This window comes from Suricata suricatta, chromosome 2 (genome assembly GCF_006229205.1).
Source record: "Suricata suricatta isolate VVHF042 chromosome 2, meerkat_22Aug2017_6uvM2_HiC, whole genome shotgun sequence".
Classification (NCBI taxonomy): domain Eukaryota; kingdom Metazoa; phylum Chordata; class Mammalia; order Carnivora; family Herpestidae; genus Suricata; species Suricata suricatta.
Window position 1 is genome coordinate 22,618,106 of NC_043701.1, and position 23,830 is coordinate 22,641,935.

Below are 23,830 nucleotides of genomic sequence, written 5' to 3' on the forward strand. Positions count from 1 at the left end.
CTCACCTACACTGGCAGCGGACTACTCGCTCCGAGTCGTCACTCCAGGGGCAGCCGCATGTCTTGCTCAGTCATCTTACGGTCAGTGCACAGTGAGGCAACTATGGCCACAGAAGAGTTTTTGTCCATTTGGAACTGACTGGCTGGGAAGGACAGCCAGCACATTAAGCTGGTATCAGCCTGACATCTGTCAGTCATGACATCAACAGCACCAAGCTGTTGGCCTTTCAGAATAGCCTGAGGAGGAAGTGGAAAACAAATGTGGTCAGGACCAGACAAACAGGTCAAGACCAGGGCCTATGGATTTTATTTTTCTTTACCTTATTTGTATTAAGTAATCCCCGTGCCCAATGTGGGGCTCAAAGTCACAACGCCGAGATCAAGAGTCGCATGCTCTACTGACAGAGCCAGCCAGGTGTCCCCCTCCCCCACTCCCAAGACCAGGGCCTATGGAAAAGAAGCACACCAAGAGTTTATACAAAAACCTTTTATTTACTGTTGGTATTTCTTCTCCCCATCCCTACCCCCAATCTGGAACCCAGCCAGCTCCTAAGGCTTCCTGCTGTCTGGTTCTTGAAACTGGGGCCTTGGGGACATAGTGAGGGGTTACTAGAGGTGGGAATCTCCTCACCCCCCAGTTGTGGATGTTGAAGGAAGCTTTCCTGCCTGGCTGAAGTTCCAGCAGCCTCCCAGGGTAGCCCCTCAAGTCAGAGGATCCATCCCCTACTGGATGGATGGGAGGAAGAGATAATGTGTGTCTCTCAGAGGCACAGAGGCTCCCTGTCACTCACTGCTTCGACACCACGCCAGGCTCTCGGGCCGAACCAGTCTCTCACCTGGAGATGGAGGGGGGCGGGGGTATGGAGCATGTAGCAGTTCTGGGTCCTAACTGACAAACAGGAAACAGGAAGAGGTTGGCCTGGTTGAACTGAAACAGGAAAGGGGAACGAGGGGACAGGAGCACATAGAATGGGTTACTGGCCTTGGGTCGGGCCAACTGGGCACCTGTGAAGAGAGGTTATAGCTCCTATAGGAATAGGCACTTCCAGCTCCACAACCACCTAGAAGAGGGAGAAGGGGGCCCTGTCCCCACTTAGACAAAGGACTAAGGACATGATGAACACATTTGGTCTGCGAGTGCCAGAAAAGGACGCCCACTGGCACAGAAAAAGGCAGCCAGCCCTCATCTGCCAGGTTCAGGCTTGGCTGCCTCATTGGCTACCACAGGCCACTCTGGGTGCCGTCACCCCTGCCTCCACCGTTACTGGCTCCCCGCCCATCCCCTAAGCTCTGCATATCTCATGATCCTGCTGCACATGGATACTGCCAGCCAGACTCCAGCTGGTGGGGCAGAAACAAGGACCCTGAGGTCCAGGGCCCTTCCCTGGATGAGGCCTGCCCGCGGAGATGTCAGGCCACTTTCCCACAGTCCTGCTGCTCTGAGCCAGACATAGAGAGCCTTCCTGGGAGGGTACAGCACCCTCAGATCCTCTGGAAGACAAGATCCTGGGGAAGCACTCTCAGGGAGAATGAAGAACCTCAGGATGGTATCTGCCGCTCTTTCCTATCCCAGGTCCCACTCTCCAGGCTCAGAAGTCTGAATCTGCATCCATGAGCTCTGCCTCCATCAGGTTGGTGCGGGAGTGAATGGGCCCCAGCCCCTGCCGGCAGCCCTGAGCCCAGGCCGCTGTGGACACTGAGGCACTGGGCAGAAATGGATCCTGCAGGGGACTGGGCTCTGGGCAGAAAGGGTTGGAGACCAGGGTCCAGGCTCTCTGTCGGCAGGATTCCCCAGCTCCCCAGGCACCTGCAGCCACCAGGCACTTCTGCCGGGGCAGCTGAGGCAGTCGCGGAACGGCACTGGCTGCAGGCGCAGGGCTAGGGCCAGGGTGGTGAAGCTCAGGAGGTGGCACCAGTGGGCAGACTTCCTTCTTCCTCTTCCTCCGCTTCTTCTTCCGGCCCAGGCGCTTCTCCAGCTCTGGGGAGATCTCCGCCTCAACCAGCCACAGGTTGGCTTTTTCCTCTGGGGGCACTGATGCCAGGAGAGAAAACGTGAACCTGGGACGCTGGCTCTGTCCACATCACCTGGTCTCTCCTCAGGCCCCCTCCTTTTGGGGTCTGGGACCCACACCTCTAAATCCCTAGTGCCTTAGCCCCACACTTTATATCCTCCAGGGCCTTTCCTTCCTCCTCCCTTCTGGCAGCTGCTGGTGCTCTGGTGCCCAGAACCCCCAGATTCCATGCCCCCCACCTTCCTTCAGAAGCCTGACTCCGTACCTGGAGTTGCCACAGGGGTGACAGACACATCCTGGGGCAGTATGGCTCCTCTCCGAGCCACCATCTTGGTGACATGCTGGGCCCAGGCAGAGGACACATCGGCAGAGGGCTCGTTGAGGTCAAAGGCCAAGCCCGCTGTGGGGATGGAAGGAAAGGCTAAGGAATCATGAGCCCAGTCCTTGGGTGACTAGAGCTCCCTCTCAGCCCACCACGCCTAGAAAGCCCACCCAGGGAATCATAGTGATCTACCCAGTCCCAGTGATTTACCCTCACGGGAGGCAAGAAATCCAGTTCCGGAACCCTGACTTATTCTAGCCCAGGGAGAACAACTGGAGAAGAAGGGAAAGGCAGATGGCTCCTTTTGAAACCAAAGTACCAGCAAGCAGGCCCAGGGGCACAAACAGAGGGCAGAGGGCAGAGCCAGGGATGGAAGGGGTGCTGGAGAGGGTTGAGTGTATGAGGAGAGGAGGGGGTGCTTTATTCCTCTCTCCTTCCAGTCCCCGAGTCCACACCAGCTTAGGGCAGGACAGTGCCCCGGTATTGTGGGGACTGAGTGGCTCCAGTGGAGGAAAGGGGCCGAGGCTCACCCACGGGCCCATCGTGAGAGACGGTATGCATGCTGAAGGAGAGCTCCTGGCCTGGGTTCTGCAGCAGCTCGCGCCGCTTGGAGAAGGCCTTGGCGATCATCTTGCTCTTCTTGATGCGTTTGGGCTCATCATCACTCTGCCCAGTTAACCTGAGGGCAGAAGAGGTGGGGGAGGGGAAGTGGGGGAGCAGCCACCTCCCATCAAATCCTGTGAAAGACCAGCAAAGCCTTTCCCTCCAGGGAAAGAGCCTCCAGAGGGCCCCAAGTACCTCGAGGACTTTGAGGAGTAGAGACCTCTGCAAAACAGGGGGCCTAGAATGCAGGGCTCCTGTATGTCGAGTACTCAAATCACTCAAAACTTTCCACTCAGAAGAAAGATGCTGGCAGCAGGCTCAGCACTTCAAGGGTCTTTCTGAGGACAGGAAGTGTCACCAGGGGGCAGTGGTGAGCCACACAGAAGGCAGCTTTCAGCAGCTCAGTGCAGACCCTTAGAAAACTGGTCAGCCTGATTGCCATGGAGAAGGCAACCCTCATTGATGGGGACACCAAGCGTGAGAGAGTAAGGTGGCAAGGTCAGAACCAGCTGGCTGCTGACCCCACCTGCACCAGGTGCGCCTCCAGATGAGCAGCGTGGCCTTGGTCCAGACCCAGGTGCTCATGGCAATGCCAGTTCCAAACATGGCAAACAAGTTGATCTTCTCCACCAGGAGGCTAGGGCGATTCTTGATTTCACAGTCGGGGATAGGTTTCTTGGTGGGCAGCCCGATGGTCACGTTGGCCTGGCACCTATGGTGGGGGGTTAGTAGACAGGTGAGGCTCGGTGGGTACCCAGACAATCAGTTCAAAGACTTTAGCAAGAGCTAAGCCCCACGGCAATGATTCACAACACTGGGTGCTCATTAGAGTCACTCAGGACATTAGAGTTACTTTTTGTAACTACTAATGCCTGGGTCACACCCCAGACAATTAAATCAAATCTCTGGGGGAAGGACCCGGTATTCATGTGTTTAAAGCTTGCTTCTCGGACTGGAGGCTGGAGCCTTTAAGGAAGAGCCTGAGGCAGTCAGGACATGGACTGGTGTCCATTTTAATGAGCGTCGTGACCGCTATTCCCGATATCAGCGAGGGCGGCTCTACTACAGTGGATGAGATGCTTTACTCTCAGATTCATCCTCATGGTGACACAAAAAAGCACAGACAAAGCTAGCAAGTATTAATGGGTTGTTAAACCTTTTGTGGAGAGGTAACTGCTCTGTGCAGGGCTCTTTAATAAGCTCTGTAAAAGAGTACGTGAGAATTAGAGTGACTTCTGTGGCCAACGCAGAGTCGTCGGAGAAGCCCACACATGAGAGGGCTGAACACACCAGCCAGACAGTGGTCCATGTGGAGAGGAGAGCAGAGTTGAGCCAGGACAGGAGAGGTATTTTGCCATTTTTTGCAAATTACAGAGCAAGTGACATCTTGGGCGCCCAGAGCAAGATGGACAGTTTCACCTGCCGTCGGAGGCGGGTGCCTGGCAGACCTTTGCGGGACAGCAAGGAGGGCTGGGACTGTCTCTGAAGTCCCGCGGCAGCCGCCCCCCAGCCCCCAGCCCTGCACTCACAGCACATAATCCCGGAAGCTGCGCTCCCACTCCGCCTGATTGAAGAAGTCGTAGAAGTGGCAGCTGAAGGTGATGAGCACAAAGCCAAAGGCCAGGAAGCCAAAAATACCTGTGGGGGGCCAAGGTGGGACAGAGCATTACTAATCCCAGGTGTGGGAGCAGCAGTGGGGACAAGGCATCGGCCCCATTCAGGCCTGAAAGATATCTGTGTCTGGGGTGAATTCATGCTAGGCTCGGTTTGCTGAATTCTCCAAAATAAGACTTGAAGCGCACTTGAGTCAACTGTGGGAGGGCCCCAGTAGGGTGAGGAAGCAGTCTTGGCATGAACTTGAATTCCTCCATCCAAGAAGGTCTCCTTCTTTTGAGTTGCTATCACCATGACCCTCACCCCGTCCCACCCCCCACCCCATACACACACATGCCCCACAGCCTTGTCTTGTCCCCACGGCTACTAACTTGCGCCACTCACACTGCAGCCTCCAAGATCCTACCCTGCGGGTCCCACAAGCCACAGAAGTGTGCAGTGTTGGATTGGCCAGTACCTCGGGCCAAAGGCCCTGGGGAGCACTCACCCAGGCGCAGCATGGTCTCGTTGATCTTGCTGGCAGCCTTCTCACTCAGCAACCCGGGATGGTTGCTCTTGATGGAGAACAGAGTCATGACTCCTGAATGGAAGAGAGACCTCAGACATTAGTGGGGTGAGGCCACTCTCCTGGGAGGGATGGCTGTGGCAGGCAGTCCCCGGGCTGATTACTCCCCTGCTGATTTAAAGCCTGGGGAACTGGAGACACTGGAGAAATGGGGCACAGCTGGTGGCAGATGTGCTCTGTACTGGAAAGACTGAGGCAGAGTCCAGACAGACAGTCTAGAAGAGAGAGAAGGTGACTTGGTCTTGGCCCCGGCTCCCTCTAAGTAAGGCAGCCAGGTCAAAGCTGTGCTGATGGAAAAGGCAAAAAATGTGCTATCCAATAGAAATATAATGTCGGCCACATACATAAGCTCAAATTTTCTAGCAGCCACATTAAAGAAGTAAAAAAAGATGCAAAAAAGATCCATACCTTTCACAAACAATACATCATTGTGTTTCATTATTATTTCAGTATGTAATCCACATAACAAACTATTAATGAGATAGGTTACCTTTTTGTATGTGCGGACTCTTTGCAATGCAGCATGGGTTTTGTACTTACGACACAGCTCAATCTGGACTAGTGTCAACATGTGTGGCCAGTGGCTACCGTACAGGACAGCACAAAACGTAAACCAAAGACCCAGACACCGGCAGAAAGAGGTAGGCGGAACAGAAGGCTGACAGTGCAGCGGGAGGAAACTGAAGTTTACAAAGAAAATGCAACAAGAACGAGCTAAGAAGATACGGAGGCTGCCTGTGGAGGTGGCAGATCCAGACGGGGAAATTAGAGAATCTGTGCATGTTGTGAAAACTGTGTGAGCGTGTTCTGGGGGTAGGAGGCAGACGAGGAGTCAAACTTCAAAAGATGGAAAGCATATATAAATTCAGGGTGCACACACACGATCAAAGGCCCTGAGTAGGTCCACATACACAGGGCGGGTTATTCACCATCCAAGTGCACCTGGTCAAGGGCTGAGCGGTTGGTGGGGGGGGGGGGTGCTGGAACCCAGCTCAGGCTCTACTCAACAAGCTGTGAGCCCTGGCTCAAGGCTCTGGAGAAAGGGGCTGCATTGCTCTGGCCTGGAAAAAGTTTGCTGTTCCACACTAAGTGCCACCATACTGCATCTGCTGAGAGGGGGCACCTTGCACTCAGCACCCAGGCCCTGTGGGAGCTGAGGGCCCGAGGCAAAGGCAGCAGAGGCTGCAGCTCCTAACGCCTATTCACACAGAGCAGGTGTTGGTGCATTTTGTTGCCCGACTGGTGCTCACCCGGCACTCACTTACCTCGGATGAGGAAGTAGCCTCCCACAATGAGCACCAGGCCAATCGGGGCCAGCACGAAGCCTGCACGGTATCGGTAATTCTTGTAGCCCACAAAGCAGATCCCGCTCACGGAATCCCCATCCACCTGCGGCACAAAGGGGTGGGTGGGACGGACAAAATCGATCACGGGCCCCTTACCTAAGCCCACCCCACTCAGGCCCCCAGCCCACTACCGGTCACCATACCTGGGCCACAGCAAGGATCGCCACAGTGAGGACAAAGGGGAGTGACCACGTGAGCAGGTGGAAGTAAGAGGTCTTGCCGGAGAGAGGCTGGTAGGTGGTGCCCAGGGCTTTGAAGGAGGTGTGCCAGGCATAAGTGAGGACCACAAACCAGACGACACCAGCCATCAGGGCGTAGTATACGATGACAAAGATGATGACGCAGGACAGGGTCTCGTTGGAGCTGTGCAGACATGTGGAGGGTCATTTGGGGAGGTCATTCTGTACTCCCTTTATCAGCTCTCTCCACCCTGTCCCCAGAGCCTTGTTTTCTAAGGTCTGGAGCTTCCCTAGGAGTCAGAGCTTGGAGATTGGACTCAGGTCAGATTTGAGGAGGATATGGAAGATGCCCTTTTGAGCAGATGCAAACAATCACATCCCCAACGCTGGAAACTTCGGGCACAACAAGGCAGAGCTGAATCCTACACTGAAATCTTCCATTTCAAGCCCACCCTATCCCTTTGTGAGAAACACACATTTTGGCCTTCTGTCCCCCGCCCTGACTCCTGGGTCCTCAAAACACCTACGTGGGCTCCCCAAGCCTCATGGTTCCGTCCGCACGGCAGACGATCTCCCGGCGGGCGCCATCCATGAACTGGGCCAGCCAGCCGATGCTCCCCACAAAGAAACACGCATTGACGTAGAAGAGAATAACGGCAGGGTAGCGATTCGAATTCCGCCAGTCAGCCACAAATGTGGCCTAGAAGAGAGAAGAGGGATCCGTTCTATGAGGCTAGGGTGATTCTGTTGCCACAGATGCCCCTGTCTGAACCCCAGACCCCTTTTATCCAGACCCTTCCCCGAGGACCCCGCCAAGTCACCCTCTCCCCACCTCCCTCTGCCCCCACAACCCAGACAACTGACAATCCACTTCCTTCCCACTTTATAGGCTGTGTGTTCTGGACCCCCCTCTCCCCTAATCCCTCCACCCACAGGCCGGCCCTCAGCTGACCAGGGTGAAGAGCGTGCAGAGGCCTGTGACTGCCCCGAAGGCTGCGATGTAGTTGTGCATGTCCTGGTGCTCGGCCTCAGTGAACAGCGGGTTCTGGCACTGGATCCCACACCCCTCCACGTCCTCATACCAGCTCTTGGGGTTGTCGGTCCGAACCAAGGGAGCCTCACACTGGCCCGAACTGTTGAACTTGATGTTCTGCACCTCATTCTGGCAGGAGGCAAGGGGAGAAGGCAGTGCAAAAAAGAGTAGGAGGCCCAGGGGCACCCTTTGGTTTAATATGAGACAGAGGGGCAGCATGGCCGAGTGCCTACAAGCACAGGGTGGAGACAGCCTTCCAGCTTTTGAATCCCAACCCTGCCACTCAATGACCAATCATATCAATAGGCTGTGACAAATTATTTGACCTCTCAGTTTCCCCATGTATAAGATAGCAGTACTCCTTTGTGGTGTGGTTTACGGGTTAAATGAATAAATGGCTGTAAAATGCTCATATAGTATTCGGTAGATAGTAAATAATAATAATTAGTTTTATTACCAACATGATTGCCATTGGTACTACTATTACTTATGAGCCCTCCTTTACCAGAACAAGATCACATCCCTGTCTTGGAGTCTACAGCTGTTTTACATGTGCGTGCCTTAACTCCCCAAATACACAATAAACTTGGAGAATGAGTTCCTGTCGTCCAGGACCCCTGAGACTGCCCCACACCTAGTGCAGTAGGTGCTCAAAACATATTTGTTGAACACAAGTTATCTTTTACAAGTAAACAGATCATCCCTGATAGACTGGCCCAGCCAGTGAGCTTCAGTTTGGGTTTGTGGCGGCAGATTTGGGGTCTCCCAGGAGAGAAGGCTAGGGGGGCTCCCCTGTCCCTGCTTCCTGTTGGGCCCTGCCCTATGCTTGGGGCTTGCACTCACCGGGCAGCCCTCAGGAAAGTGGTCATGGGTACAGCGCAGGAAGTCAGGCCAGCCGCGCTCCCTCTCCACAATGGCACAGGGGCCTCGGGTGGCCTGGCAGAGGGTGCGGCTGGGCAGCTCCACCCGGTCGTTCTCGCATTTGGGCATGTACACAGCACACAGCAGGGGCTGGATCACTGCCCAGCAGCGGGGGGCGTTCCGGAGGCCTAGGGAGAGGCAATGGTGTGAGTACACTGCGGTGACACACCTCCCCACTCTGACCCACAGCTGTTCCCCAGGCCCAAAGCAGGTCTCTTTGCCATAATGCTAGAGCTGTCGGGCATGGCGCTTCTCAACAGGGCTTTTGGGCCGGATGATCCTCTGTGCTGCAGGACTGTCAGATGTATTGCAGGACATTTAGCATCCTAGACTCCGCCCACTAAACCCCAGAACGCCTGTCACCACGATGACCAAAAAATACTCCCCTTATGACTACTCCAGGGTTGGTGAATGGAAGAGGGCCTGAACGGGAGTTTCTGAGATGCTGGTCATGTTCTATTTCTTGATCTGGTAAGTGGCTCAATGTGTGTATTCACCTTGTGAAGCTTATGACCCATGCACTGATCCGTGTGTCTATGATAATTCAATTCACATTTTTAAAAAACAGCCCCCATTTCCAAAAGCCCTGCTAGGCAGTGGTCGTGCCTCTGGCTGAGGACCCCAGCTCACCTTGCCTTTTACCTTTTCAGGGGCATCTTTAAAACCTTCTACAGGTGCCTCTTCCAGGGGAAAGGGAGCTTGTGGGACCCACCCCTCCCAGGGCCCGTGCACTAGAACGAGACGTTGCCCTTTGCCCAGACCCCAGGATCCCTGTTCCCAGCTCTTACCAAGCTGAGATGAAATAGAGAACAGGTAGGAGCTTAAGAAGAGGTAGTCAGGGGAGCCCAGGTACTCCAAAGCCAGAGGAGGAAACAGGAAATCAGATGGAGAGAAACAGAGGAGGCTCTGTCCAGTGCAGAGGGAAGAAACCTGGTGTCAGCAAGACAGAAACAGGTGGACATCTCCCAGCACCCCTGCCCCAACCCAGGCGTCTACACTGCTATCCCAGTGGCTGGGCCCACTCAGCATTCTGCCCCCACCGCCCCTCCCAACTCATCCCTGCTTCAGGAATACCTGTTTCCCACACAAAAAGTTGTGTTAAGAGAAGCTTCTAAGGATGCGAGAGACAAACTGGTGACTGCCACACTACCAGGCTGGGGGTGATAGGGGCAGATAACTCCTCTTTTTAGGAAGGAGGAAATACAGGAGAGGGATGAGGGGCATGGCCACTGCAATTAGCCTACCAGGGTCTGAGCCTTGGCTCTACCATCTCCTGGCTGTGTGATCTCAGGCAAATTATTGCTATCTCTAGCCTCAGTTTCCTTATCTGTGAAATGGGAATTTACCTCCTGGAAATGTTGTGAAGGGTTAGATAATGCACTGAACGTGTTTAGCAGGGTACCTGTCAGCTAGTAAGCACTCAGGAAATATTAGCTGTCATTACTTATCTGAGACCCACTACCTCAATGCCCTACTCCAGGGGCACAGAGCAAGATCCGGTCAAGAAGCAACGTCCTCAGGCAACTATTCTGAGCCTCAACTCAAATCAGAAGCACCTAGGGAGCCTTTATCATTCTAGATGGAGAAACCCACTCTCAGATTGGCGAATGCAGCATGGCTGCCAGGGCCTGGGTAGGAGGGGAATTTGCCTACAAATGTAAGAAGGAATATTTGGGTCTTTTCACTACCGTGAGTGTAGTGGCCGCTTACATAACTCTATACATTTATCTACATTCACAGCGCCAAACAACATAGAAAAAGTGAATTTTGCTGGATGTTTGTTGAACAATATACTTAAAATGGGGGGAGCTCTCTAGAGTAAATGTATTCTAAAGAGGCAGCGAGTAGTTGGTTAACAAAAATATTGTGTTATTTTTGTGGGTTTTGTGATATTTGCAGTGATCAGCTTTTTTAAATGTGGAATTTCATTGTTTTTCTTTTTTCTCATTTAAATATTAAATATTAAAAATAAGGAAAAGAAAGATTATTAAGTAAATTTTAAAAGACAATTGAAGAACCATCTAGGGAAAAAAATAATTTGGATCCTTACCCCATTTCTGACATAAAAATAAGTTCCAGATGAATTCAAAATGACTACAAGAGTTTTAAAGTACCAGAAGAAAAGATGGAACATGGTTTTTAAATATTGAAGTAGAGAAGGCCTTTTGAAATATGACACAAAATTTGGAAGCTATGAAATAAAAGATTTTAAAAGACTTCAGAAAAATAGAGTAAAAACAAAAATCATAAGAAAAGCAATACACTGAGAAAAAATATTTTTAATACATATCACAGGTAAAGAACTAATCTCCTTACATTAAAAAAATCTTTTTAATAAATGAGGTGCCTGGTTGGCTCAGTCGATTAGGCTTTGGCTCAGGTCATGATCTTGTGGTCGGTAAGTTCAAGTCCCACGTGGGACTCTGTGCCAACAGCTCAGAGCCTGGAGCCTGCTTCAGATTCTGTGTCTCCCTCTCTCTCTGCCCCTCCCCGGCTCACGCTCTGTCTCTCTCTCTCTCTCTCTCCCAAATATAAATAAACATTTTTTTAAAAATAGGGGGGAAAAAGAGCTAATCTCCTTATATGCCGAAAGCTCCTCCACACAGGTAAGAAATTCATAATCCTACAGAAAAATGGACAGCAGACTGACCACTCCAAATGGCCTTTAAACACATTAAGAGACATTCAATCCTATTGTTAATAAATTGAACGTGAAATAAAGCTACAATGAGACATAATTTTTTAATTTTTAGATGGATACAGATCAACACATTTGAAATGGGCTATTGATAAGAATGTGGGTGAAACTGGCACTTTTGTAGATTTTTAGTAAAACAAATTAGTAAAGACTTGTGGAGACTATTTGGCCTTTTCTATCAACATTTTATATTCATGATCCCACTTCACATGTTTACAAAGCTAATACACAAGACTATTTATTACATTGTTTGTAACAGCAAAATAGTAGAAGCTACATGAATGCATAACCATCAATAGGAGACCAGCTATATAAAATATCATATGTCAATATAATAGGACACTATACCAGGTTGAACTACTTGTACTGAAATGGAACTATCTCCAATGCATCTTGGTGGGTTGGTTTTTTTGTAACATTTATTCATTTTTGAGAGAGAGACAGAGTAGGAGCGGGGTGGGGGGGCAGAGAGAGGGAAACAGAATCTGAAACAGGCTCCAGGCTCTGAGCTGTCAACACAGAGCCCGATGCGGGGGCTCGAATACAGGAACTGTGAGATCATAACCTGAGCCAAAGTTGAATGCTTACCCAACTGAGCCACTAAAATTAATCTTTTTGTGTTCCTGGTGATCAGCCAAGTTGAAAACCATTGTTCTGAGATTGGTTTAACATTAGGAAATTCAATCAATGCAACTGACCACATTAAAGAAGAATACAATCACATGATCATATCAATAGATATAGAAGTAGTTGATAGAATCCAACATGCAACCACAATAAAAGAATAGGCAAATTAAGAATAAAAGAACACTTTATTTTATTTTTATTATTTTTATTTTTTGATTTATTTTTGAGAGACAGTGTGAGCAGGGGAGGGTCAGAGAGAGAGGGAGACACAGAATCTGAAGCAGAATCTGAAGCACGCTCCAGGCTCTGAGCTGTCAGCACAGAGCCTGACGCGGGGCTCGAACCCACGAACCGTGAGATCATGACCTGAGCCGAAGCCAGACGTTTAACCAACTGAGCCACCCAGGCGCCCCAAGAACACTTTCTTAATATGATAAAATGTAACTAAGAAACCTACAACAAACAGCATATGTAATAGTGAAGGATTGAAAAACTTTAGAATGCAGAAAAAGTCAAAGATAAGGGATGCTGCCACTATGATCACTTCTATTTAACAACATGCTAGATGTCTTAAATAGTGCATTCAGGCAATAAAGATTAAAAGATATATGCTTGAAAAGGGAGACACAAAACTCATTATTCACAAATAAGATGACTATGTGTGTAGAATAAATTTACCCGGTTTACTGGATTCAAAATCAATGTATTTCTATGCACCAGCAACAAACAGAAAATGAAATGTTATAGTATTTTGAGAATCAAGTACCTAGGACTAAATCTAACAAATGACATCTAAACTCTGCACAAAACTAAAAAATTTGAGAAAATGAAAGAGTATCTAAATAGATAGGAATATATAAAGAGATGATAGGAAGACTCAACACCGTAAAGATGTCTTTTTTTTTTCAAATTAGTCTGTATCCTCAGTGCAATCTCAATCAAAACCACCAACAACTATTTTTATATTAATACACAAAGGGTCAAGGATAGCCCAGACTCTATTAGATCCTGCTGTACTATAAACACTCTACTATACTGTAAGTATTAATAAGAACAGGGGAGGTTCTTGGCTTGGAACTCACAAACGATTCTTTTTTTTTTTTAAGTTTATTTATTTATTTTGAGAGAGACAGAGACAGCGCAAGTGGGGGAGGGGCAGAGAGAGAGGGAGAGAGAGAGAATCCCAGCACCCTCTGCACGATGCAGGCCTCGAACCCACAAAGCCGTGAGATCATGATCTGAGCAGAAACCAAAAGTCGGACACTTAACTGACTGAGCCACCCAGGCGCCTCTGCAGCTCACAAACATTCTTGTAGAGAATTCAGGGGCCTGTGAACTTGGCATAGGAAAAAAATTACATCTAACAGAAATTTAGCCTTTCCTTCAATTATGAATGTAAGCCACATACCACAGTAATGTTATCGATACTTATGTTTTGGTCACAATTGGAAATCAGACATTTTTGTTACATATATCTCAAACATTGTTACTATTCATCACAACCTTGACATTATGGTGGTTATTAAACACATATCACATCTTACTTAGTGTATTAATAAAGAAGCACATATATATTAGATCACAAAAATGATTTAATATATTTGGTAACTATAGTTCAATATATTTCATTTCCTTTGTAATCCTATGTGTCTTACCTTATAAATTTTGAAATATTACACTGAAAAGGAGCCCACAGATTTTACCAGATTGTCAAAGACGTTCATAGCACAAAGAAGAGGAAGAGCCATGCTATGAAGATACGATAATTAAGATGATGCATATTGGCAAAGGATAGACAAAAGAGAGCTACAGAAAAGAATACAGATCCCAGAAACTAAAGATATTTGGACCCTTGATTTATGGCACAACAGTGGAGAAACGATATTCTTTAAAAGAAAAAATGATGTTGACACAACATATACGAAACTAGTGAATTACATATCTGAATTGAAACTAAAATCTAAAAAGTGGTTTCTTTTGTTTTGTTTTTGTTTTTGTTTTTGTTTTGAGTAGGCTCCACACACAGCACGGAGCCCAATGCTGGGCTTGAACTCAAGTGACACTGATATCAAGACCTGAGCTGATATCAAGAGTTAGACGTTTAAACAGGCTGAGAGCCACCCGGGTGACCCTAAAAAGTTTGAGAAGATAAGAGAATAAACTCATATAATAATAAGTGGTATGAAGGGACTTTTTAAAATAAGACCCAATAGGGGCGCCTGGGTGGCTCAGTCAGTTAAGCATCTGACCTCAGCTCGGGTCATGATCTCACAGTTCCTGAGTTCAAGCCCCACGTCGGGCTCAGAGCTGACAGTTCAGAGCCCAGAGCCTGTTTTCGATTCTGTATCTCCCTCTGTCTGCCCCTTTCCCACATGCACTCTGTTTTGCTCTGTCTCAAAAATAAATAAACATTAAAATATTTTAAAAAGATAAATAAAATAGGACATAATAGGGACTCCTGGGTGCCTCAGTTGGCTGGGCATCTGACTTTGGCTTAGGTCATGATCTCACGGTTCATGGGTTCAAGCCTCGCATCGTGCTTTCTGCTGTTAGTGCAGAGCCCACTTCAGATCCTCTGTCCCCCTCTTTCTGCACCTCCCTTGCTCATGGTCTCGCTCCCTCTCTCGAAAATAAATATTAAAATAATAAAAAAATAAAATAAGACACAATAAGCACTAATCATAAAAAGTTTTATAAATGATTACCTTAAAGCACAGAACTTCTGTTTAGCAGAAGACACAAAGAGAATAAACAGGCAAACCAAAGAAAAGAAAATGTTTCAATGCACACAACCAATAAAGGACTCAAATCTAGCATAAATACAGAAGTCCTACAAACCTTTTGAAAATGACAGCCCAAAGAAAAATGGGGACTCCTGGCTGGCTTGGTTGGTTAAGTGTGTGCCTTTGGCTCAGGTCATGATCTCATGGTTCACAGCTTCAAGCCCCGCATTGGGCTATCTGCTATCTGCGTGGAGCCCATTTTGGATTATCTGTCCCTGTCTCTTTCTGCCCCTCCCCAACACACATTGTTTCAAAAAATAAATAAACAAAAATTTATTTAAAAAAAGAAAAATGGGGCAAAGATTTGAACAGACATTTCATAAAAGAAGAATACAAATGGGCAGTAAACATTTGAAATGGTGCTTAATCTCACTAGTAATTAGAGAAATGCAAATAAAAACCACAAAATGCATACCACAATATAGCCACTGGTTTGGCAAAAATTTTAAATGGTGACAATATCAAACATCGGGAACCATGTGGAGCAATGGTGACCCTTCTACAGGATTAGTGGGGACCATAAGTTGGTAGAACCACTTTGGAAAACTATTTCGTATTATCGAGCAAAGTTGAAGGTATGCAATCCCTAGTAATTCCATTCCTCTAAGTATGAACCTAAGGAAACCTGATGTGGGTACACCAGGATATACAAAGAAGAATATTCACAGCAATGTTATTCACAGTGGCCAAACACTGGAGACAACTTAAATGTGTAACAATAATAAGATGGATTAATAAATTGTGATATGTTCTACAATGGAACACTATTCGGTGATGAAAAAAATAAGGGGCAGTAACACAGATGAATCTTACAAAATAATGTATAGCAAAAGAAGCAAGGCATAAAAGACATAGAAGAATACACATATCATGACTTGCATAAAGTTCAAAAACATTCAAAACTAAAATATACTGTTTATTTTTTGGTTAATTTTTTTTATATCTTAATTTTATTTTTGAGAGACAGAGACAGAGACAGAGAGCAAGTGTGGGAGGGGCAGAGAGAGAGGGAGACACAGAATCAGTAGCAGGCTCCAGGCTCTGTGCTGTCAGCCCAGAGCCCGATGCAGGGCTCAAACCCACAGACTGTGAAATCATGACCTGAGCCAAAGTCGGACGCTTAACCGACTGAGCCACCCAGGTGCCCCAATACTGTTTAGGGATTCCAAAACTAGGTGATAAAACCATAGAGGAAAAAGGAAATGATAATTCAAAACATCAGGGTAGTGGTTACTTCTATAAGAGAAGATAGGGAGATATAATTAAAAAAGACAAAAGGGAGCTATTGGGGGGCCCACTATGATCTAGTTCTTGACTCAGGTGTCACTTTATAATTATTTGATATTTAGTATCTCTGTGTTTTATGCACTTTCTGTATACGTGCAGCATTTCACAATTAAAAAGTTAAAAATCTCGTGGCACCTGGCTGGCTCAATCAGTGGAGTGCATGACCCTTGATCTCAGGGTTATAGCTTCAAGCCCCACCTTGGGTGTAGAGATTACTTAAAGATAAAATCTTTATAAAGGCTCCTGGTGGCTCAGTCAATTGAGCATCTGACTCTTGAATTCAGCTTGGGTCATGATCTCGAGGATCGTTAAGTTCCAGCCCCACGTCAGGTTCTGCACTGACAGTGCAGAGCCTGCTTGGGATTCTCCGTCTCCTCTCTCTCTGCCCCTCCCTCCCTCAAAAATAACCGTTAAGCAAAAAAAGAAAAAGAAAATCTAAATAAATAAATAAATGTTAAAAATCTAAAGGAAAATTAAAACTTGGGCCAGGAGGTGCTTTTCTGTATTTTCATACTTTCCAAATATATATATCCTAACTGATTCTGATCATCAGCCAGGTTTGGGTACAGCTCTAAGGAAATTCTTTCCGGTCTGCCCCTGCAAACAACCCACCATCACCAACAACATCCCTCCTCTCATCCCTCAACCAGATGTCTGAGAGGAAAAGAGAAATGCCTCCCAGATACTCTGGCTCTTTTTTACTGGCTGCCCCCGGCTGGGTGACAAGGCGACATACCACTGTGCACACACAGAGCACAGCAGTGGTGGCCAAAGAGGCTACGTGCTGGCTGTCAGGGGCCTAGTTCCCTCACTGGCCACAGGTCTCTGCTTTCTTGCCCCATTTACCAAACCAGATTTGGCCCAAGGTGGACAGTGGCCTGTATATTATATTTGTCTGGTCAGCTTGGAATGCCTGAGAAGAGACATTTCAGGCTATAATGGGGAAAGATGCTGAGTGCCTGAGCAAGCCCAAGTCCAGAGGGTTGATAGATATAGGAGGAATTGAGCTCTTTACAGATCTAGAAAGTAGTCCAACCTGAGCTGTAGGCTGCCTCACTCAATGGCTTCCTTCCAAAGGCTCAGCAGTCTGGGCCGAGGAAGCACACAGAGTCCGATCGCTGCAGCAACGCTTATTCCAGATCTGCTGGTAATCTCCACATAGATGTCCATTGAGCACCTCTAATTCACATGGCCGGTCTGAACCCCTGCTTTCTTCCTAAACCTCTTCCTCCTCCAGCATTCCCAGCTTGGTGAAAGGGAACAATACCACCATCCACGCAAGCCTGAAACCTACATCCTCCTGCTCCACTTGTGCCTTCCATCTAACTCATCAGCAATCCCATGGGTTCTAGCTCTAAAATTCTGGGATTGGGGCACCTGGGTGGCTCAGTCGGTTACATGTCCGACTTCAGCTCAGGCCATGATTTCAGTTCATGGGTTTGAGCCCTGCATCAGGGTCTGTGCTGACAGCCCAGAGCCTGGAGCCTGCTTCGGATTCTGTGTCTTCTTCTCTCTCTGCCCCTCCTCTACTCATGCTCTGTTTCTTATCTGTCTCCATAATAAATAAACATAAAAAATAAAAAATAAATAAAATTCTGGCATCTGTCCACTTCCTCCAGCCTGTTACCCCAGCCTCCCTCACCTGGATCTCCACCTCCATCATGGCCACCATCTTATCTTACTCGGAATACTTCAACCATCCCCTAAACAAGCAACGAGGCTCCATGCCTTCCCCCCTCCCATGGCTTCTTCGCACAATACTCAAAGAGATCTTTCTAAAATGCAAACACGATTGCATCTCTCCCTTGCTCAAAAGCTTTTAGTGGCTCCTTATTATCTTCTGGATAACATCCAAACTTCTTAATATGGGGTATGAATCCCTTTGTTTTCTAACTCCCTAGGTCTTATCTCTTATAATTCTATCCCTCACATGCTTTGATCCAGCTCTACTAAAATCATATACTATTAAAAGTGCCAAGCCCTCTCACCTCACCTTTGCATGCTGTCTCCTCTTCTTATTCCTTCCTATCTACCCAATCCTTGACCCAGATAATTCCTACTTATTTCTCAGATCATAGGTTACATGTTAACTCCTCTGGGGGGTCTTCCCTTGCTCCCCAAAGCCCTTTGTGTTCCTTCAGCCCCCTACTCTGTGACAACACCTCTCACAAGAAATGCTAAAGCTGTTTGTGTGTCTTCCCCTTGATGGCAGGAATCATGTCTGAATTCCTCATCTTTATATGCCCCAGAAGTTCATCCAGGATGACACGTAGCAAGCACCCAATGCCTAATTTAATGAATGAGCAGACAGCTGTGTACTCAGAACTCTGAGGCTTTAAAAAAAAAGTGAAGAACAAGTTTCTGCCTTCAAAAGTTTACAGATGAAGACAATCTAGATCATCTTCATCCTTTACCTTCAGAAATACCTCCAAGAGTCAGGTGACAATGACCCCCTAGACATGGTCAAATCAAAACCACTAACTCAGGACAGGAAGAAAATCACTCACCGGAGGTGACCAGCTAAAGGCCTGTGATTCTTACACTCTGCTCTGATTTAGTCTACCTGCCACCGCCTGCACTGCCCAGAACATCTAGCAGAAAGACCCGAAGCAGAAAGAACAGCCAGACACACTTGGGAATGTAACTGAGCTGAAGGATGATGGCAGCAGAGAAAAAAATTCCGTGTGAACTAAAGACCTGAGCCCCAGGCTGGCACCTCGGCAGGACCCTACCCCACCAGAGGCACAGCTAGTAAGGATCGAAACCCCACAGCCAGTTCTAACTTCCCCGCGCAAACCGCTTCTGCCTGCTCAGCAGCTGCTATCAGGAATACGGACTGGAAAGGGGTCCAGACCCTTCCTCCGTGATTTGATTGTAACTACAGAAGGGCAGCATCACACATTCATTTAACTTGGAATTCATCCATGGGCCCTTGCAAAATAAATAAGCGGGGGGATATCCTCTCAGTGAGCAACTCAGAACTGGGTGAAATTCTAGTGCTGGGAGATTTGGATTTTCCATACAACTGGCTCCTAAACACAAACCTTCTCATAGAAACCTGTTTATACCTTTCGTTTGTGTTCCTTTTTTTTTTAATTCTTTCAGTCTTCTGCTCTTTTGCATTTATGTAACTTTAAGGACTAAAATTATATTTTCTATGTATGTCCCTTCTTATATACTATACAGTACTATTTGTTACACATTTATATGAACATATTACCATAAAAAGAATATATATGCAAAAATCACCTGGACCTTATGTTATGGTAATTTACGAACCTTTTAAAGCTACTGTTGGTTACACCTGGTTTCTGCCTACATGCTGACTTTAGAACCTGATACCCACGAAAGATGTAGGCCCACCATGGGTACCGTCTTCCACATTCCTCCTCTGGAATCTGCCAGAGTGACGCCAGGCCAGGAATGATAGGTCTTTGTCCAGCTTTCAGCAAACTCTGAGAACTCCAGTGGCCAAGTTGACAATGATGGGTAGCCTATATATCTGCTCCCCACTTCAGGATATCACCAGCCCCCAGGGTGGGACTGAGAGGTAGGGCACCCAAGGCCTGCCAAAAGAAGGAGCTTGCCAAGTTGGCTCCTGACTTTTGATTTTCTTTTTCAAGGACAGCTCTGAAATCACACTGACTAGAAGCAAGGGATGACAAGACCAGTTCCCTTCCCCAAGCCCCTTTCAGGCCCCCAACCCAGAAGACTGACAAGTGGGGAGATAATCCACACCTCACTGCTAAGGAAGGATTTGTTTGGGTTTTTTTAGGCCTGGCCATAATCCTAACCTAAGGGGAGGGCTTTGGGACGTCAGACCACTATAAGAGGTATCCATAGGCTCTCAATATCCCGGACTTAAGTGTCCTTCTGCAGCCCTCACCAGTCCGAGGATCCAATTTTTCCAAAGAATACACAAATAATCCTTAGAACAGTCTCATTCCTTCACAACCTCAGAAGAGGACCAGAATCCCCAATTTTCAGATGAGGAAAGGGTGAAATCTGTAATAGCAAGACAAGATCACAGTTCTCTGGACTTCCTGTCTCCCCAAACAAGATTTCTGGAAATTTCTGGTTAACTTTTAATTACTCAACACCAGGGGGTTTCTTATCCATCACATTTCACTCAACTCTTTTCCCCCACCTTCTCCCTCCAAGGCTAAATCTTCTTCCCCATGTTTCCTCTTCAACTCCACTTCCCAGTTTCTTTTCCAAAATCCAAGATCTAAACACCTCCTTGGATCCCCAAGGACTCCGCTTTCAGAGCAGCGCTTCCAAGGAGCAGCTCCACTTCTTAAGAAACATCCTTTCCCGAGTCCCAGAGCCCCCGCCTCATGGGCCCCTCATTCCCCTGCATCCTTTGCACACCCACTCTGCTCAGGCCTTTTGTGACCGGCTCCCTCAACTGTCTCGCCTCATCACCGAGGGACCCGATCTGCTTACGGCCGAAGTTCCCGACTGTGTTCCTCCAACTCTCCCGGGTGCAGGTCCCACCCTCGCCAAAGTTCAGGCCTGAGCCTATTCTTGCCCGGAGTCCCGCATCCCGCCACCGCAGCCCCGGCTCCGGCTCCCGCGCACTTACCCGACCAGAGCACGAGCTTGCCGTGCGCTTCCTCCTGGGAGTCCGAGTCCCCGGCCAGCAGAGTGGAGGTGGCCCCGTAGGGCAGCGCCGAGCCCAGGCACACGTTGTAGCGCAGCGGCTCGCAGGGGGCTGCCCGGCCGCAGTGGCTCAGCAGCGGCGGAGGGCCGGTCACGGCCGCGCTCCTTCTCGCTCTCCCGCCCGCGCTCCGCGGCCCAGGCCCAGTCGCGTTCCCGCTCAAGGCCGCCCCCCGGCCTGGGCCCCCGAGCAGCAGCAGCAGCAGCAGCAGCCCCAGGAGCAGGATCCCTGGCCCCAGTGCGAGGCGGGCAGCGGCCATGGCCAAACCCGCCAACTCAGCAGAAGCCCCGGCGCCCCCGCCCGCTCCCCGGAGCCCCCCGGCCACACACGCAACCCTTGGGGCCGCGGATGTGGCTCAGGCGACCTGTGCGCCCGGCGAATCGGGTGCCGGGCCCCCTCGCACGCTCAGCGCGCCGCGGGCCCTCGGCGCCCAACTTCGCAAACTTTGGAACCCGGGGCCCATGTTGGGCGGCGGAGGCCCTGGCTGGGATGCACGACACCCTACTCTTTCTCCGGGCAATCCAAGTTGTCTTCAGCCTTGGGAGCCCCCTGGGCCCCCAATCTCCAGCCCCATTCCCTCTTAAAACTATCTTCCAGCCCCGCGATGGAGGCCAGGCGCGGGCAGGCGGTGGGGGATAGCTCCCCGGCTTCGCCTCTGCGCCAGCCCGTGGCCCAGCCGCCACCTTCGCCCGAGCGCGCCGCAGACCCCCGACTTCTCGCCACCGACTCCCCGGCTCCTTTGTTGCTCTAGCTCGCTCGGCTCTCTGGAATGCACGGGCCTCGCGGAGCCAAGCCCGGCCCCACCTCCACCACGGCTTGGGGAGGGACTGGCAGAGGGAGGGAAGAGGAGGGGAGGGGATGCGAGAGAGGAGGAGCGCTAGCTTCAGTGTCCCGGGCGCCCGGAGGGGCCCGGACCGGGAGGTTCTGAGGATCCAGTTCGCCGCCCTGGGGCAACAGATGGGAGGAAATCATGGCCGAGAGCTGCAACCAGACTCACCGGGCACCTGATCGGCCTGAGGATCTTTTGACTTGGTCGTCTGCAGAGAATATACTCATCTGCTTTACAGTGGGAGACACCGAGGGGAAGCGGGGTGGGGGTGGGGGGCGGAGAATGCCTGAAGTTAGCGGAAGCCTCTTCTACATCCTTGCCCAGTCCCCCAACCTCACCAGTTTTTTCTGGTTTTGGTTAGATCTTTCGACTGGTCCCGGGGTCCCATGGATGAGAACCAGGGTTTGGAGGACTCGCTTACTCAATCTTTCCAACTCGGAACCTGCGAGTCACTCAGGGCAGCTGCCCCGCTGCTGTCACCTGTGAGAGCAGGTGTCTGGAAACGAGACGTGCCAACCTCATCCTTCATTGCTACAAGGGTGTGAAGTGTGTGTGGTTTCCAACGATTGACCCTGGCATGTCTTTGGTGATTGATGTTCAAAGGAAGTCACCCCATTTTTATGCCCTTGTTACAGGTATGCTGGCTGAGGAAGTTTCTGCTTCTCTCTTTCCCTATTCTGCTCATTTTGCCTTTCCTCACTCTTTTACTTGTGGTGCTTTGAGTCAACCGCCCTTGCTTTCTGCATGCGGCAGTTTACACCTATAGCCACGGTCGGGTCAGGAGGGTGGATTTAACATTGAGCAACTTTTCTGTGTTGCAACACAGTAGGATGGCTTCTCCTTTCTCACCTCTACCCTAGCCCCTTCAGCATAGCCGATGTAGACTAGTTTTGTTAGGTTTGGCCATTTAAGAGCAAATTAGCTATTGCACTTCAGCAACATCCTCAATTAGTAGGTGAGCCCTAGAGACAGAGACACTGAGAGAGGATTTAATTCAATTTAGCAAGTCTTTCCGAAATCCTAGATGTACATGGATAACACCTTGATAAGCATGATATCCTTGCAGAACTTAAGAACTTGCATTTTACTGTGGAGACAGCCTTGCCCTCAGGAGATAGTAATATATCATGATATTTTTAAAGTTTATTTATTTTTGAGAGGGAGAGAGACAAAGGTGAGCAGGGGAGAGGGAGATACAGAATTCAAAGCAGGCCCCAGGCTCTGAGCTGTCAGCGCAGAGCCCAATGCAGGGCTTGAACCCACGAACTGTGAGATCATGACCTGAGCCAAAGTCAGACACTTAACCGAGTCACCCAGGAGCCCTGATGTATCATGATAAAGTAACAAAGTCTTCTCCACCAGGGCAAGGACCTTATTCTATTTTCTGTAGTCACAAGGCATCCAGACATGCATATTAATCACTTAAGTAAACTGCCAATGTGAGGTGTACAGTGAGTGTGCAATAGGAATTTTTAGCAGGGAGAGGTTGGTGTGGGTAGCAGTGGAGGAAGTGGGATTTGAAGCCAGCCCTGAAGTATGAGAAGGAGTCAGAAAAGTAGAGAGGAGCAGAGATGGCATTACATGTGGAAGAAACTATAACTATACCCCAGAGCACGAATGGTCTGACCGTTAGGACATAGTGGAGGATAAGGAGGGAAAATGATTGGTAAGAAGACTCAAAGGCCATACAGAGAAATTAAGGTTTAATTCTATTGGCAACAAGGAAACAGTGTGGATTTTTGATCAGAGGAGTGATATGCTTAAGAACGCTAATCAGGCAATGTGAGGATGGTACGAAGAGCGAGATCCTGGAGTCAAGCGACCATTCTAAACGAAGTCACTAGTGATTGATGGAAGAAGTGGGAATGGACTGTGTCATTAGAGCATAATGTTCCCACTGGAAAATCATTTAAAACATTGTTACCTACTCGATTAATTTTTCTGTGATATAAATGAAATGTTGGTATAACCTGTCCAAAGTCTGAGGCACAGAGAAAGTTACATGATACCACGCCGACATTTTGCTTTGGGAACTTTCTCCACTTATTTTTTAATCTGGTTGTTACCGTGGCAGTTCTGAAGCCCTGTGGGATAGTCCACGTATTAGGAGGAGCCTACGGATGTGCTGGGGCAACTCCTTACCTCTCTATCTAAAAATGCTAGTAATTCATTAAATGTGAAGTCTCCACCATTCCTTGTCTGGTATTTGTTGGCAGGTCTGAGGAAGAATACATCACTGCAATATAGTTACTTTGACACTGGAGATAGAAGAAGATAAATTGAGAAGATCCTAAGGTGTTCTCTTCTGGACAGAATGTTCTTCCCTTCAGGAGGAGGGAGAAGATATTCTAA

The 23,830-nt window shown here is 48.7% G+C and overlaps 1 protein-coding gene across 1 annotated transcript; it reads right to left on the reverse strand.

The window, feature by feature from the left end:
• Positions 1-471: 471 nt before the first annotated feature.
• On the reverse strand, positions 472-20,910 carry SMO (smoothened, frizzled class receptor). The gene is made up of 12 exons (XM_029955513.1): positions 20,575-20,910; positions 8,517-8,722; positions 7,593-7,802; positions 7,168-7,340; positions 6,605-6,824; positions 6,381-6,504; positions 5,038-5,130; positions 4,466-4,574; positions 3,463-3,648; positions 2,864-3,012; positions 2,277-2,411; positions 472-2,031 (listed from the first exon to the last, which is right to left on the reverse strand). Exons 1-12 carry the CDS (start codon positions 20,906-20,908, stop codon positions 1,589-1,591), a joined length of 2,382 nt encoding a protein of 793 aa, XP_029811373.1. The 5' UTR covers positions 20,909-20,910; the 3' UTR covers positions 472-1,588.
• Positions 20,911-23,830: the final 2,920 nt, after the last annotated feature.

Coding starts and splice junctions, on each gene's coding strand:
- SMO (XM_029955513.1), bottom strand. CDS start 20,908: ATGGCCGCTGCCCGCCTCGCACTGGGGCCAGGGATCCTGCTCCTGGGG. Junction 7,803..8,516: donor ACTTTCCTGAGGGCTGCCCG/GTGAGTGCAAGC, acceptor GCCTCCTGCCAG/AATGAGGTGCAGAACATCAA. Junction 7,341..7,592: donor TCTGCACGCTCTTCACCCTG/GTCAGCTGAGGG, acceptor TCTCTCTTCTAG/GCCACATTTGTGGCTGACTG.